The sequence below is a fragment of the Polypterus senegalus genome, chromosome 12 (assembly GCF_016835505.1).
Source record: "Polypterus senegalus isolate Bchr_013 chromosome 12, ASM1683550v1, whole genome shotgun sequence".
NCBI classification, from domain to species: domain Eukaryota; kingdom Metazoa; phylum Chordata; class Cladistia; order Polypteriformes; family Polypteridae; genus Polypterus; species Polypterus senegalus.
In genome coordinates this window covers 11697463-11713924 of record NC_053165.1, presented here as the reverse complement: position 1 = coordinate 11713924, position 16462 = coordinate 11697463, and the positions used below count along the sequence as shown (strand labels likewise).

General features: G+C 42.0%; 1 protein-coding gene across 1 annotated transcript in view; it reads left to right on the top strand.

The window, feature by feature from the left end:
- The first annotated feature begins 7322 nt into the window (after window positions 1-7322).
- The window catches only part of edem1 (ER degradation enhancer, mannosidase alpha-like 1), a 50328-nt gene continuing 41188 nt past the window's right edge, over window positions 7323-16462 (top strand). Inside the window, exon 1 of the mRNA XM_039770748.1 lies at window positions 7323-7853. Coding sequence (XP_039626682.1) covers window positions 7429-7853 — 425 coding nt within the window. The 5' untranslated portion in view covers window positions 7323-7428. The remainder of the gene's footprint in view (window positions 7854-16462) is intronic.

Here is a 16462-nt window from a genome sequence, read left to right as displayed (position 1 = left end):
GTTCTCATTCTGACTCTACCATTTGAACGTCTCAGCAGAAATCGAGACTCATCAGACCAGGCGACATTTTTCCAGTCTTCAACTGTCCAATTTTGGTGAGCTCGTTCGTGCAAATTGTAGCCTCTTTTTCCTATTTGTAGTGGAGATGAGTGGTTCTCGGTGGGGTCTTCTGCTGTTGTAGCCCATCCGCCTCAAGGTTGTGCGTGTTGTGGCTTCACAAATGCTTTGCTGCATACCTCGGTTGTAACAAGTGGTTATTTCAGTCAAAGTTGCTCTTCTATCAGCTTGAATCAGTCGGCCCATTCATTCTCCTCTGACCTCTAGCATCAACAAGGCATTTTCGCCCACAGGACTGCCACATACTGGATGTTTTTCCCTTTTCACACCATTCTTTGTAAACCCTAGAAATGGTTGTGTGTGAAAATCCCAGTAACTGAGCAGATTGTGAAATACTCAGACCGGCCCGTCTGGCACCAACAACCATGCCACACTCCAAATTGCTTAAATCACCTTTCTTTGCCATTCTGACATTCAGTTTGGAGTTCAGGAGATTGTCTTGACCAGGACCACACCCCTAAATGCATTGAAGCAACTGCCATGTGATTGGTTGATTAGATAATTGCATTAATGAGAAATTGAACAGGTGTTCCTAATAATCCTTTAGGTGAGTGTACATATACATTTTTTATTTATTTATTTATTTTTTACCAAACTTAGTTTTCTTATTTCTATTTTGTTCCCAAAACACAGAACTTTGGTAATAACAGTACACTTAATTAAAAACAGAAGCTGATTGGAACAAAAACCTGCAGCCACAGGGGGTCCCCAGGCCCAAGTTTGGGAAGCTCTGCTGTTGATCGGTAGATCGTGGATTCATAAAGGATTCAGCCCCCCTTCACTTTCTGCACACTTTGTGTTGTTTTTAATTTGCCATTTTTGCCCATTAATCTACGCTCAATGAGCCATATTAACAAAGTGATAATATGTTTTCCGAAAGGTTTGCAAAATTATTAAAACGCCAAAACTGAAATCCCACATTCTTAGAAGTCAGTACTTTGTAGAAGCCTTTCTGGCAGCAATTCTACAGTCCCAACTTCTCTACCAGCTGGATTTGGGCAGTTGATCCCTTTGTTCCTAGCAGGTCTTCTCGAGATCCAGTAGATTGGATGGAAAGTGTCTGTACGCTGTATTTAATTTAGACCAACTTGCAGAGATCACTTTTGTCTTAAGCATTAAAGAGTCTTTTCCTGCTCATCAGTTGTCAGAAAAGCCAAATTAAATCTACTGGGATTCATTTTTGTATAACAATGAAATGTCAAAAGTCCAAAGTATCTATCATCTATCTATCTATCTATCTATCTATCTATCTATCTATCTATCTATCTATCTATCTATCTAATCCTGCCTACTATACTATAAATGAATATCTATCTATCTATCTATCTATCAAAGTGTGAATACTTTTTATTGGCAATGCAATATTTGTCTTTTGTTTATTTTATTGTAGCTGTGGAGCAGCATTTTATTTTTGAACATTCCAGCACAAACAAGTTTTCTGCTGAGCCCTAAAGCAAAAGTCAGTTCACTCAGTCAGGATCTCCCACTGGTTTGGTGGCACTTGAGGGTATAATCTAAATATGCAGAACTTTGGGGGAGCACCCTGAAGGAACACAAGGGAACAAAACTGCAGTACCGATGACCGTCAGTCACCAGGAACCACTTTGAGGCTCATTTTGAGACGCCTGTCTGTGTCCAAAGACTTGTGGTTTAGGTAAGTTAGTGGTTACAGCTTGGCCCCCTGTGCGGCGATTGGGTGGGAGCGTAACCTGAAAGAACCCGAATGGGCCGGTGCCATGTTTACGGCTCTTCCCTCCCTTGCACCTACTGTAGTGCTGCCAGCATAAGCCTGCTCTGCTCCAACGCTGAACTGGATTAAGCCGCTCTGGGAATGTTGTGTCATCACTCTGCCTGTTATCAATTTACCGATAGGACAACATTGGCAAATGGCTGGGGTACTGGTAAGACAGGTTTGGATTACATTACCATGGAAGGCCTGCTCTGCTCTGGGCACCAACACAAACTCTGAGGAGGCACAGAAGAGAAATGGCTGTTGACTAAACTGCCGACCATTGTAAGCAGTGCCTCGTTTCTTCTGCATGTCACTCTTTTTAACCTGCAGGTTTAAGCGCAAGTAAATCATCAGTGGTAATCGGGGTCCAACATAAGAGGGGAATGGCTTGAGATATGAATAACTTCACGTTTTCAAGATTAAAAAGATGGTTGCACTATAAGTTTTTATCAATAAAACAATTCTTAAGCAACTGCTGCAAAGTAAAGGAAAGAGAATATTCTCCCAAATTAATAAAAGGACAAGTGTTGGATCTGTGTGCCCATCCCATCTGTCATTCCAACAGATGAAGTATCCCAAACATTGGTGATAATAAAATGCATTGCAGTTGTCATTCCAACAGATGGAGCATCACAAACAATAACACCGCATTTATGAATCCCATACCAAATAACACATAACAGAGACATATGCATTACAATTTTCATTCCAACAGATGGCACACCACAAATATTTGTATCAATGCCATTTTATTACTAGAAATGTTTGTGATGTCACCTTTTGGAATGACAAATGCAATGTATTTTATAATTCTATGCATTACAAAATACATCCTGACAATGGCCTCTTCTTTGAGCTCCAGTCAAGGAAACGTTCCAGCTGCCTCGGGTTCGGTTCAGAGAGTCTGAGAAGGTGCGTCTGTCCACAGTACCGCTACTTCTTGAATATGAAAGGGGCTGAAGCTACACGAGGCCCAACTGTTAACTTGCTCACATTAAGTTATGCACTTTAGCTACTGTTTATCACATAAATGAGTTTCATTGGCACAGCTCCCAACCTCATGTTGAACAATGGCAACGACCGACTCCAAAGGGTAGAAGCAAGCCGAGGTATCTCAGGAAGCAACGAAACTCACCTGAGGAATCACAAACACCTGGGACAGCAATTGTGCCAAACATTATGGTGGGACCGTGTAGACCAGGGGTGTGAGCTACATTTAAAAAGACCGGTTTAAAATGATCTACCTACATTAAAAATTATTATATATATATATATATATATATATATACAGTAATCCCTCGCTATATCGCGCTTCGACTTTCGCGGCTTCACTCTATCGTGGATTTTAAATGTAAGCACATCTAAATACATATCACGGATTTTTCGCTGGTTCACGGATTTCTGCGAACAATGCGTCTTTTAATTTATGGTACACGCTTCCTCAGTTTGTTTGCCCAGTTGATTTCATACAAGGGACGCTATTGGCGGATGCCTTAGAAGCTACCCAATCAGAGCACGTATTACATATTAACTAAAACTCCTCAATGCTATAAGATATGCTTCTCGCGCGGTGCTTGATTGTTTGCTTGTCTCTGCCTCTCTCTCACCCTCTCTGACGTTCTCTGCGCCTGACGGAGGAGATGTGAGCAGAGGTGCTGTTTGCTTAGAAGATACTGACGCTCAGAAAAATGCCGCTTTATTGCGGTGCTTCGGGCAAACTTAAAAGCACACGTATTGACTTTTTGATTGTTTGCTTTTCTCTGTCTCTCTCTCTCTCTTAAATTCTCTTCTCCTGATGCAGACACTCCTTTGAAGAAAAGATCTATTTGCATTCTTTTAATTGTGAGAAAGAACTGTCATCTCTGTCTTGTCATGGAGCACAGTTTAAACGTTTGACTAAAGGGTGTTATTTCATGTCTAGAGGGCTCTAATAATGTTAACAGGGTGGGAGAGTTTATAATCGCTTAAAATATATAAAAATAACCATACAAATATATGGTTTCTACTTCGCGGATTTTCATCTATCGCGGGGGGTTCTGGAACGCAACCCCCGCGATCGGAGGGATTAATGTTTATATAATCATTTGGATCTTGATCTTTGTTTGTCCATGAATGAATTAGAAGAAGAAGCACTAGATGGCAGTAGACAGACAGCTAAAACATAGGCATTGCATTAAGAATCTCCTCCAGGCTTATACTACTGAAGACTGTAGTACTCCAGTCACACCTCAAAACACAGACATTCAAACTAAACAAATTGTTGTGCTTTAAATTAACTAAAGAGATCTTCATTTAAATCTTGATCTTTGTTTGTCCGTGAATTCCACACATGCGTAGACCACCTTCCAGTTTAGTATGGTGGTGTTACTCACGAATGTAAACAGTGTGCTGGAATAACGAAAGGAGTGGTGGACAGTGTTACGCTGGTTAGCTCCTGAGGCCTGGTTAGAGAATGAGATTGCCGAATATAAAAGGTACGTGCCTACGTAACATATGAGTGAAAGAAAGACAGTGGGGTAAAATGAATGACAACGTAACAGCACGTTCTGGACATTATTGCTACGTTGTAGACAGCGAGTGCTGCGCGCCTCACAGTTGTACCGTGGCTTGCTCACATGTCAGTGAAGTGATCTCTATGTATGCTTTAAAGAGCCTGGATACCTCTGTGTCCCCCTTTTATAACCATTGCTCCGTGTATATTGCCTTACTCTTTGGATTGCCACAAAGCAACCTGCGAGATTGGAGAAAGGTTGAGTAGAGAGCGTGAGAGGAAACGACAGCGTTGTGAAAACGAGACGGACTGAATGAACAGAAGCAGAAATGCTCCTACACCACCACATAATTACTATTCGGACAGTGATTACGAGTAGGCCGTTCCTATCGAATCAATGTCCAAGGGTTTTCTTTGTAATTTTGTTTCCCTTATAAAAAATCATAATGCTGTGCGACAAAGGGCCCAGTTTACGACTGGCAGCCGCGTTTAAACAGGGAGCCCTTCACAGACAACTAACACGCAACGTAGTTGGGCGCACATGGCTAGTATATACATACATACATACATTTACATTTACTCCTTTACATTTACTTGACTAACTTTTAAAAAAAATTGTACTTCTAAGAGTAGTTTTACTGCACCATGCTTATTACTTTTATTTGAGTATATTTGTCAAGAAGAAACGCAACCCTTACTCCGTTACATTATGGGCAATACTCGAACTGTTACTTTTTTTCCATTAGATAAAGTCTGACAGACAATTTTCAATCTGTTCTGTAGCGTATGCTGTCAAGTTGCGCACACGCCTGCCATTGCGTCCCCAACTACGATTTTAGTTCCCTCTCCTTTCTCTTTTCTCAGATCGCTTTTTGGAAGGACGTCAGTTTCGTAGTTTTTATGAACATTTCACATTTTCTGTCTTTGGAACAGCAATGATAGATTGACAGATCAGACAAACGCACTTCGATTGTGACATTGTGAGAAAAAAAATCCTCTTCCAATTCCACATCCAGCCCATAAACAACACATTTTTAAATCCCTTCTTTAGTCGAGATAAATTGGAAGGCTAACTAGATCACTTAGATAGCCGGAGTTTTGCAGTAGCTCGCGCGTTTGATTGTGCGTGCAGGATGACCAGTGTGTCAGAAGAAAAGAGATCTCAGACTGGCCGCCCTGCATGTCAATCAAGTGGCAAATACTATATGGGGGGAGATATGACAGACTAACGTTTAAAAAAACATTTATTTTGAATGCAACGCGATCTACCTGCACTCCCTTTCCGATCCAACGGTCGATCGCGATCGACGCATTGGACACCCCTGGTGTAGACAAAGTGTTGTCATTTCTACATGGTGTGACCGAAACGTATGGAAAGCCCCTTTAATGAATGTCTGCAATGTCCACTGTATTATCACATTAAACTGTGGAGTGGAGCGGCAAATCAAGAAAAAAATTGTCTTTGTCCCAAACATTATGGAGGGCACTGTTTGTATTTACTTGTGAAAATCTCTTTTCTTTTTTTGTGCCCTGATCCCTCTCTTGATGATGACAGGCATTAAAGAACTGGGGCTTTATGCATGGGCATACATTATACAGAAGTCTCCAAATATGGGACTTTGAAAAATCTGGTCACCCAATAATTTACCATCAGAGTGCCACACTCGCTTGGTATCCATAATGGCCAGTCGCTCTAATAAAGTCCACCTTTGAATTCTGTTATTCCCTAATATTTGCCCGAACTGAATAGCTTTGCTAGTCCAATTTCATAAAAATGATTTTGTTTCGTTTCTTAGGTTATGTTAATTGTCAATTGCAAACTGTCACCTTGTGTGTGTGTTTTGCATTGAGAAAAGAATGTTGAGGATGGAACGACCAGATAAAAGAAAAAGAGGAAGGCCAAAGAGGAGTTTTATAGATGGAGTGAGGGTGGACATGAAGGCAGTCAGTATGGCAAAAAAAAAAAAATGATGTTAAAGAAAGGGACAGATGGAGATGAATAATCGGCTGTGGCGGCCACTAAATGAGAGCCCCCGAAACAAGAAGTGAAAGTGGTCCCAGTGATGGATTTGAGTCCTCTCTTCAGCCTTTTGCCCAATCCTGGTGCGGCAGTGTTTGGATTGAGAAGGTTTTATAAGTCTCCTACTGAACAAGGCCCACTAAGAGCTACCAAGCCAGCGCAGTCCTCGAACGCACCTGAATGTGACATTTTCTAACGTGTTGATACAGTATCTATAAAGCCATGTACTGTGCTTATTTCCTATATTATTATTCATAAAGCCACAGTCATTGGTGTTGGACAACTAAGCGTTTCACTACATATTGTACTATTCGTATAATATGTGTGTGACAACTAAAATTTGATCTGATCTGAGCGTATGGCATCTCAAAGTCATTTACAGGAGTAACTGTGATCACCTTTCTAAAGTGCCAGCAGGTAAAATAACTCGGTTTTTCACACAGTCACTCACTCATATTTAAGTGGTTATTCAGGCTTAGATATTAGACCACATTGCCTGCTTGTAACGTAAGACTGCCATTTTAAGAGAATCGATGTTTTATTGCTTATTAATAATAACGTCCACACTCAAATGACTGCTAACTGAATACACCGCAATGCTACCTGCGCGCATCAAACCGTGTGCTCCTTTCAGTTTCTGTTGATAGGTAGATATCTTAATGGTTTTGTACGTGCTTTGACTTTGTTGTTCTCTCCATAACGTGGCTATGTAATACCGAAATAAATCCAAAACTTCTTTCGCTAAAATCCGCCGGCGTCAGCCCCAACAAGGCTCGCACATAAATCTTCTTCCGGTCTTGTGTGAAAGGCCCGCCCATTGCGTCACAGTTTGCCACGACTCCTTTGATTAAAAGTTTGACGGACAGCCGGAGTAGCCATTAAAATCCACACCCGTCTGTGCACAGTAGCCAATCATGTGCCGAGCCAGAGTCGCTGCTCGATCGTATCCGTACGTCTTTTTTTTTTTGTTCAGGCGAATGGAAGTGGAGTTGTGTGAACTTTGTAGCTGATGTTCTCGTGAAATGGCCGGTGGAAAAGTATGACTTTTAGGGTCGAATCAAGGCAAACATGCAATGGAGGTCGATAGTGTTGGGCTTGCTGGTGCTGAGGCTGACCCTAAGCTGCATGATGTGGTTGTCACCGAGTCTGAGTCCCAGTTCGGGCTTTTATCACAACTTTCCTCTGGGTTTCAGTTTGGGCATGCCGAGGGACAACAAGCAGCGCCAGGATGACGGCCACCTCTCGACAAGCGAGCAGTCCTGCCGAACCAGCACGAGGGAAGGCAAAGCCGCGTACACCAGCTACTTCGAGGACAGCCATGACGAGTACGCCAAGAAATACAGTTCCTTTCCCGAGAACCTGAAGGCCAAGATGAAAGACATGGCTAAAGCGATGTTTTACTTCGGCTACGACAACTACATGAAGTACGCCTTTCCCGAGGATGAGCTCAACCCCATCGATTGCGAAGGTAGAGGTCCAGACGCCAAAAATCCGTAAGTAGCTGACGAAGTAACCGAAGTTCGGCAAGGCAAGTCTCGGCTCACGCCCTTTGGGCGGCGGTTGTGGTGGTGGTGGTAGTAGCATCCAGTAAACACGTAAATCGCGACGTATTCTCACATATTCAATGGTGTATTTTCAAGTTTATGTCGTATATGTACACGTAAGGTGTAATGTAAAAACCGAGATCCAGTTTAAGTGTGCGCGGCGAGTCCCGCAGGTTGGTGTGGACCTCGCCGGCGTTCTGCTCCAAGTTAAGGCTTGTCGTGTTCGGGCTTCTCCCCCTGATGAAGTGTTGCGAGTGTAATGACGGGATGATCACAAATTATACCGTGGAACGCCTTACGACTGTTAAGTGCTAACTGAATGTGGGACTTAACAGTATTCACATGTGTACAGGTGCAGCACGGGCAAGGTAAATGACTCGTCGCCTTTCCAGTCCGTTACAGTAAAAACGCTGTGGTCGGTGGATCACGATGCCTGTCTCAGGTACAGAACAAGGATTTTGTAAAGAAAAATGCACGTGTTTTGGTTATTGCAGCAAATGATCAGGAGGAGCGGGTGAGGCGCATAACGGCAGCCCGTAACTGTCAGACGCCTCAATAGTTTGTATTGCTCTGTGCACCTAAAGGCTGCAGGGAGATACAGAACATTTTTTAAAATCATTATTTTATAAAAAAAATTTATATATAATTTGATTCGTTTTTTTAAAAATAAATAAAAATTTGGTGCCGATCCTTAGGTGTACAGGAAAAGTCACAAAGAGTGCCATCCATTATACTTAATGATGCAGGGTGAGTTAAAGTTATGTTAACATTTGAATGGCAGAAACAATTTATTCATAAAACACACTTCATATGTGCAAGATGATTTACAGGAATGTCTCAACCTGTTCGCCTTCATGTTCAACACATATACTCATACACATATACATAACACTCTTTAATATTATTACTCTTTAATTTAATATTGTTGTTTTTGCTGGATTATGTGAATTTCCCCTTGGGATTATTAATAAAGTATCTATCTATCTATCTATCTATCTATCTATCTATCTATCTATCTATCTATCTATCTATCTATCTATCTATCTATCTATCTATCTATCTATCTATCTATCTATCTATCTATCTATCTAATCCTGCCTACTATACTATAAATGAATATCTATATCTAATCCTGCCTACTATACTATAAAAGCATATCTATCTATCTATCTATCTGGCACATAAATTGTATAAGTATATACATAGCAGTACTATTAGTGTTAACACAATTTTGACTCACCCTGTAGATAGATACTTTATTAATCCCAAGGGGAAATTCCTATACTCCAGCAGCAGCATACTGATAAAGAACAATATTAAATTAAAGAGTGATAACAATGCAGGTATAACAGACAATAACTTTGTATAATGTTAACGTTTACCCCCCCGGGTGGAATTGTAGAGTCGCATAGTGTGGGGTCTCCTCAGTCTGTCAGTGGAGCAGGACGGTGACAGCAGTCTGTCGCTGAAGCTGCTCCTCTGTCTGGAGATGATCCTGTTCAGTGGATGCAGTGGATTCTCCATGATTGACAGGAGTCTGCTCAGCGCCCGTCGCTCTGCCACGGATGTTGAACTGTCCAGCTCCGTGCCAACAATAGAGCCTGCCTTCCTGACCAGTTTGTCCAGTCGTGAGGCGTCCCTCTTCTTTATGCTGCGTCCCCAGCACACCACCGCGTAGAAGAGGTCGCTCAACACAACCGTCTGATAGAACATCTGCAGCATCTTATTGCAGATGTTGAAGGACGCCAGCCTTCTAAGGAAGTATAGTCGGCTGTATTAGTTTAGATATTATCCATTCATATCCATAACTCGGCTGCTAGAATCCATACTCGAACCAGCAGCAGCGAGCACATCCCACCCATCCTGCTCCGTCTTCACTGGCTCCCAGTGTCCTACAGAACTGAATATAAAATCCTACTAATAACCTACAAAGCCTTAAATGACCTGCGCCAAACTACATCAGTGACCTTCTCCATCACTATGTGCCTGTCCACCCACTAAGGTCCTCTGATTCTGGTAATCTTGTTGTGCCCCCCACTAATCTCCACTCCATGGGTGACAGCAGGGCCTTCAGCTGTATAGCGAGTGCCCAGACTCTGGAATGACCTCCCGAAATTAATCAGGTCAGCTGACTCCATGAATTCTTTTAAGAAACAACTCCAAACTCATCTGTTCAGGAAGGCTTTTAGCTCAACTTGACTTTATTACCCCTCTCTGTCAAGATGCTCATGTCACCTGTATGTGTGTCTGCTAGACCATCAATTATGTTGTCTGTTAGGCTGTCCTAATCTTCTTTATTTCTTTATTTGGTTTGTAGTATGCTATATACTGTATACCCTGCCGTTTGTTCTTATTCTGTAAGTGCCTTGAGCATGGGAAAGGCGCTATATAAATAAAATGTAGTGTTGTTATTATATGGTGAATGCAGACATCTACCGCTCAGTCAGTTAACAGAGTTTGAGCACTGCCATGTAAAGTGACTTGCCCCGAGCACAGGGGTGTCCAACTCCAAGGCTGCAGTGGCTGCAGGTTTTCATTCTAACCCTTTTCCTCATGGCTGACCGGGTTTCACTGCCGATTAACTTCTTTTCCCTTCATGTTAATAGCCCTCGTTTTTAAGGATTCAGTCCTCCGATTCTTTCCTTCATTAAATGGCAGCCAAAAAGAAATGACACTTGAGACGAGTTGACGGATGACCAGCTACACTGGGGCTTCAAACTCAAACCGTTTTCTTAACGAGAAGCCAATTCTTGCAGTTAATTAAACCCGTTATTTAATTCCACGGCTTCTTGCCGCTTCACTTCCAAAACTGTTTGATTTTCTGTTTTTTTTTTTTGTAAAAAGACGATCAAAATGTTTCGGTGACCTGAGAGATCGAGCTTTCTGTGGCCGTCCCTTTTCTTTATTTTCAGATATCGCGTTCTCACAGGCGAGCTGGTCATGTGTTGGCTTGTTTTCTGTCTCATTATTGTTTGGCTGAGTCAAGTTAAGTAAAACGAAGGCAGAAGAAGTTAATTAGCAGGAAAAACTGGTCACTAATGAAGAAGATGGTTAGAATGAAAACCTGCAGCCACTGCGGCCCTCTGGGACCAGAGGTCGACTCCCCTGCCCTGGCGGAAACATCTGGAAGGTGTTATTTGACTGCCTTGTGGTTTAACGCCCAGTGACTTCACAGTTCTGTACTCGAGGACGACCAGATGAATATATTGGGTGGCACTGCAGGAATAGGAGGGCAGGTGCACAGTCATAGATGTAGACAGATTAGTGCCCAGGGCAAAGTTTGGTGCTTTCTGCAGAAGCTCTAAAATTAAATAAATAAATACACACCGCAAAATGACTAAAACAAAGGAGGAAAAACTGTAAAAAGAAAGAAAAGAAAACGTCTGACCTTTCATTTCCAGACTCGGTGAGGGATTATGTAGGCGTATTGCTGTTGGTGTAAAGCAGGTGTCCCCAACTCTGGTCCTGGAGGGCCCCAGTGGCTGCAGGTTTTCATTCTAACCCTTTTCTTAATTAGTGACCCGTTTTTCTTTGTTGCTAATTAACTTTTTCTGAATTAATTTTTGCTTAAACTGTAAAGGCTCAGCTCTTTTAATCTTTCCTCATAATTCATCATCATATACCTGTATCCATTTTGCCATTTGATAATGTGTTGTCAAGTGAAGTGCTTTCTATGAATTTAAACAAAATATCGCGCTCACACTAGGGCTTCACATTATAAAGCTACTAGCTGTCCTCCGCGGCTTCAACCGTGTAGTAGTGAAATGGGAAAAACTTTAAAAATTAATGAACAAATAAAAAAAAAAGATGGTCATTCCTATTGAGAATTTTATATTGATGGCTTTCGTTATCCGAGGGCCTCTTGATATATACGGTATTTCTGAATTTGCTATCCGGGGCAAGAATGTAGCTGTGATTTCTTTGGGGGAAAAAAAACGTATCTCTGGCTAAATGGAAGGTAGGTACGCTGTAACGTCAAACATTGGCACTGTATCTGATCATGTTCAGCTCTGACGAAGAGCGTCCTCCTTGTGGAGAGAAAAGCACGTGACCGTGATATCTCTGCCAATGAGCAGCTACCCTCTAAAACACACGGAGCTCTCCTCTCTCTCTCTCTCTCTCTCTCTCTCTCTCTCAAAAACGTCAAACGTTACTCCCTAACAATCTGTAGATGATGATGTCTGTTGAACAAACCGATATCGCTAGCTAAGTGGAGGCGAGGTGCGCTGCAGCATGTGGAGAGAGGAAGAGCGACTCGAACAGAGACTGGCACTTAAGTGTGGAGGGCCCTGTCTGGCTCCCCACTCCTGAGGTCCCACCTCACCCTCCTCTCGGCCCGCAGCCTCTCACTCTTGGGTTTTCACAAAAATCGGTGCAGCAAGCAAACTCTGATACTTAGCATGATGAGAGAAGTCACAAAATCAACCGGAATGTTCAAGCGAATTAGAGAAAACAACCCGATCGAAATCCATTAAGTAGTTCTCTCGTGAAAAGTGGACAGACAGACTGATATTAGATTTTATATCCATAGATAGATATATCTAGAGATATTATATATATCTCTATATATATATATATATATATATATATATCTCTATCTATCTATCTATCTATATAATATATTAGATAGATTATATATAGATTATATATATATATATAGATATATAGATATATATATATATATAGATATATATATATATATATATATATATATATCTATGCATATCTCTCTCTATTTCTCTATATCTATATCTACTTTGGGGTGCGAGCAGCTGTTGCTTGGGGTGCCAGAATCCATCGAGGAAGAAAAATTTAAAACATTATTTGTACAAAATGTTAATTTATCTACACATTCCTAAATAATTAAATGGGCAGGCTATTTCGTGTCAGTGCAATACGCTGCTTGTTAAAACAGATGACTCCTGCTCTTACGTGCACTTAGTGCTGCGTGGGTATTATGAACTATCGTATCTGTTCAAGTTCTATTGAAATTTTAAATATAAGTAATTTTTATTTAGTCGACAGAAATATGTTTAGTAGGAATGGAAGTTAAATTTAATCATCATTGCATACATTTTTCTTCACCATAGAAATTTAAAGACTAAATTCAAGTTCCATTCCTACCAAAGATATTTCTGGCGACTAAATAGAACCTACTTATATCCAAATTCGAGCTATTGAGCTGTCGCCTGCCTGCCTGAATAAGTCACCCTCGCTTCACTCATACTTTTTTACCGTTCATTTAATCATGGCTAGTCACGGAAAAATTATAACATGGAAGGAGGATTTCACTGAGTATGGCTTTATTCTCCATCAATAATTGTTTTGGTAAAGTATCTATTATTCATAAAGCTTCAATTGGTGATCTGCTTTTCTGCGTTAACCTCATATTTTTTTCATACTTCTTCTCAAACCAAGGGGGTGGGAAGGTAAAATGAATATGGAATCGCTGATCAATGTAATCGGTGTACCAGGAAATCATGCATTGAGAGAAGTTCCCCTTTGCTTGGAATGCAAAGTGTGATTAAATGCATTATTTTTTAACGCGTTATGGAGCACATGCATCGAAGCTTCTCAGCTGTGCTTGTGCTAAGAAAAGGAAACATTTTAAAAATAACGTAACACGATTGTCAATGTAACCTTTTGTAAGTAGTGCCTGGAGGATTCAGTGTGTGGAGAAACTCTAGACACAGCGTGTGTATTAACTTGTGGATTTTTCTGTGAGTATTTGGTGGCAGCGTCACAAAGTCGCTTCCGTAAGACTGCGTTAGCTGCGGAGCTCAGCTCAGAGCGAACTGAAGTGAATGGGAGGGGAGATGATGACGTGACTCTCCCACCCGCCTTAACTGTCAATCCCCCCCACAAAGACAGTCTCTCGGAATTTGCATAAGCACAGCCCTTCACCAGTAATTTTCACTTGGTTACAAAGTGATCAAAACTCTCGTTTATATCCTGCGTCCTCTCATTAAACTTGTATCCCGCATTAGCTGTGGGCATGTGAAACGCCAGCGGTAGCCTGTCTATGAACTTAATTTAAACTTTAGGTTTACACTGTGCTTTGTTTCCGAAGTAGTGTGTATATACCGTTTATTATATATATATATATATATATATATATATAAATGAAAAAATACAATACATGAGGGGGGACCCAGAAATATTTTTAAAACGTGTTTAATTTAATTTTCTGTACAAACTACAATTAGTCTCCTTCAAAGTATTCAAAGGGTCATTTCCAGAGGGTGGGGGCAGGAGCGTGTGTTTGCCTGGAGGGGTTGCCAACCAGAGTCCTGAGCTGTTTTGTTGTGTGGTGGGTGTGGCAACACACTGTACCAGTGCATGCTCCCTAACCTGACCAGACCTGTTTTGTGGTTTAAACAGGTATTATAATTAGGGGCTGACCCAGACTTTTGTGCTTGTTTAATCTAAATTGTTTGTGTCAAAGAACCAGGCTGTCGGCGAGCCCCGAATATGAACACGCACAGGGTCCCGGGTTCAAATAAAGGATGGGGTTATTTACCACGATACCTTCACTGTTGCACAAACACAGGTTTTCCTCTCCACAATGTTTTCTTCTCATCACCACACTACCCTCCTCTAGTCAAGTGTTGGTGAATTTCCTCCCTGCTCCGACTCACCTGGATAAGGGAGTGCGGTCCTTTTTATGGAACTGGGAATATTTCATGTGCCAGGGCTCCTACCCGATGGTGTACTTCCAGGTCATACAATGTCCCATATTTTGGGTGAGCACATCACCCTGCAGCGCCCCCTTGTAGCACCCCCAGACCCCAGCAGGGCTGTGCTGTCTAACTACAACTCCTGGCATTCCCTGCTGGTTCCTCAATGGGCACCAATAAGGAGGGGTGCTGCAATTTAGCACCTGGGGTGAATGAACGTTCTCCAGGGACAGTCTTTGCTTGTCCTCTTTCATAGTGATGGAAGGTGTTAAAACCAGCCGGGGTGCCTTTATGTTCCCTCCGTCCAGGTAAGGGATTGTCCTGACTCCTGGCCCAGGACACCCGTCCATCCTGTGTGCTTCCTACACTTGTGGACAAAAGTTTTGAGAATGACACAAGTGTTGGTTTTCACAAAGTTTGCTACTTCAGTGTTGTTAGATCTTTTTGTGAGATGTTTCTATGGTATACTGAAGTAGAATTACAAGCATTTCATAAGTTTCAATGGCTTTTATTGAACAGTTTCCTGGCCATGGATCCAAAATTTCGATGTTTTGTTCCCTAAGGCTCATCGTTCTCACTTTGGCCTGCTTTCAGAGGATGTTCGAAATTTTACATTGAAATTTGGGGTCCATGGCCAGAAAAACTCTCCACTGAGAACTTGTGGTCAGTCCTGAAGAGGTGGGTGGACGTAGAAAAACCCACCAATTCTGACAAAACTCTAAGCATTAATTCTGCAAGAATGGGCTGCCATCAGTCAGGATTGGGCCCAGAAGTTGATTGACAGACAGCCTGCCAGGGTGAATTGCAGAGGCCAACACTGCAAATATGGACTCTGTGCATAAACTTCATGTCATTGTCGATCAAAGCCTTTGAAACTTCTGAACTGCTTATAATTCTACTTCAGTATACCAGAGAAACATCTGACGAGAAGATCTAAAAACACTGAAGTAGAAGACTTTGTGAAAACCAGGAGATGATGGCACTGACCAGAAAACTGGAGACAGAGCTGGAGGTGGCAGAGTTAAAGATGCTAAGATTTGCAGTGGGTGTGACGAGGATGGGCAGGATTAGAAAGGAGGACAGTAGAGGGTTGGCTCAGGTTGGACTGTTTGGGAGACAAAGTCAGAGTGGTGAGATTGTGTTGGTTTGGACATGTGCTGAGGAGAGATGCTGGGTATAATGAGAGAAGGGTGCTAAGGATAGAGCAGCCAGGGAAGAGGAGAAGGTGGTTTATGGATGTGGTGAGAGAAGACATGCAGGTGGTGTGTGTCACAGAACAAGATACAGAGGACAGAAAGATATAGAAGAAAATTATCTACTGTGGTTACCCCTAATGGGAGCAGCCGAAAGAAGAAGTAGTAGACTCCATTAAATATGTCTTTGTTATATAGGCTGCAGATAGTGGCACTGACCAGAAAGCAGGAGACGGAGCTGGAGGTGGCAGAGTTAAAGATGCTAAGATTTGCAGTGGGTGTGATGAGGATGGGCAGGATTAGAAAGGAGGACATTAGAGGGTTGGCTCAGGTTGGACGGTTTGGGAGACAAAGTCACAGAGGTGAGATTGTGTTGGTTTGGACATGTGCAGAGGAGAAATGCTGGGTTTAATGAGAGAAGGGTGCTAAGGATAGAGTAGCCAGGGAAGAGAAGGTGGTTTATGGATGTGGTGAGAGAAGACATGCAGGTGGTGTGTGTCACTGAACAAGATACAGAGGACAGAAAGATATAGAAGAAAATGATCTACTGTGGTAACCCCTAATGGGAGCAGCCGAAAAAAGAAGTAGTAGACTCCATTAAATACATCTTTGTTATATGGGCTGCAGATGGTGGCACTGACCAGAAAGCAGGAGACAGAGCTGGAGGTGGCAGAGTTAAAGATGCTAA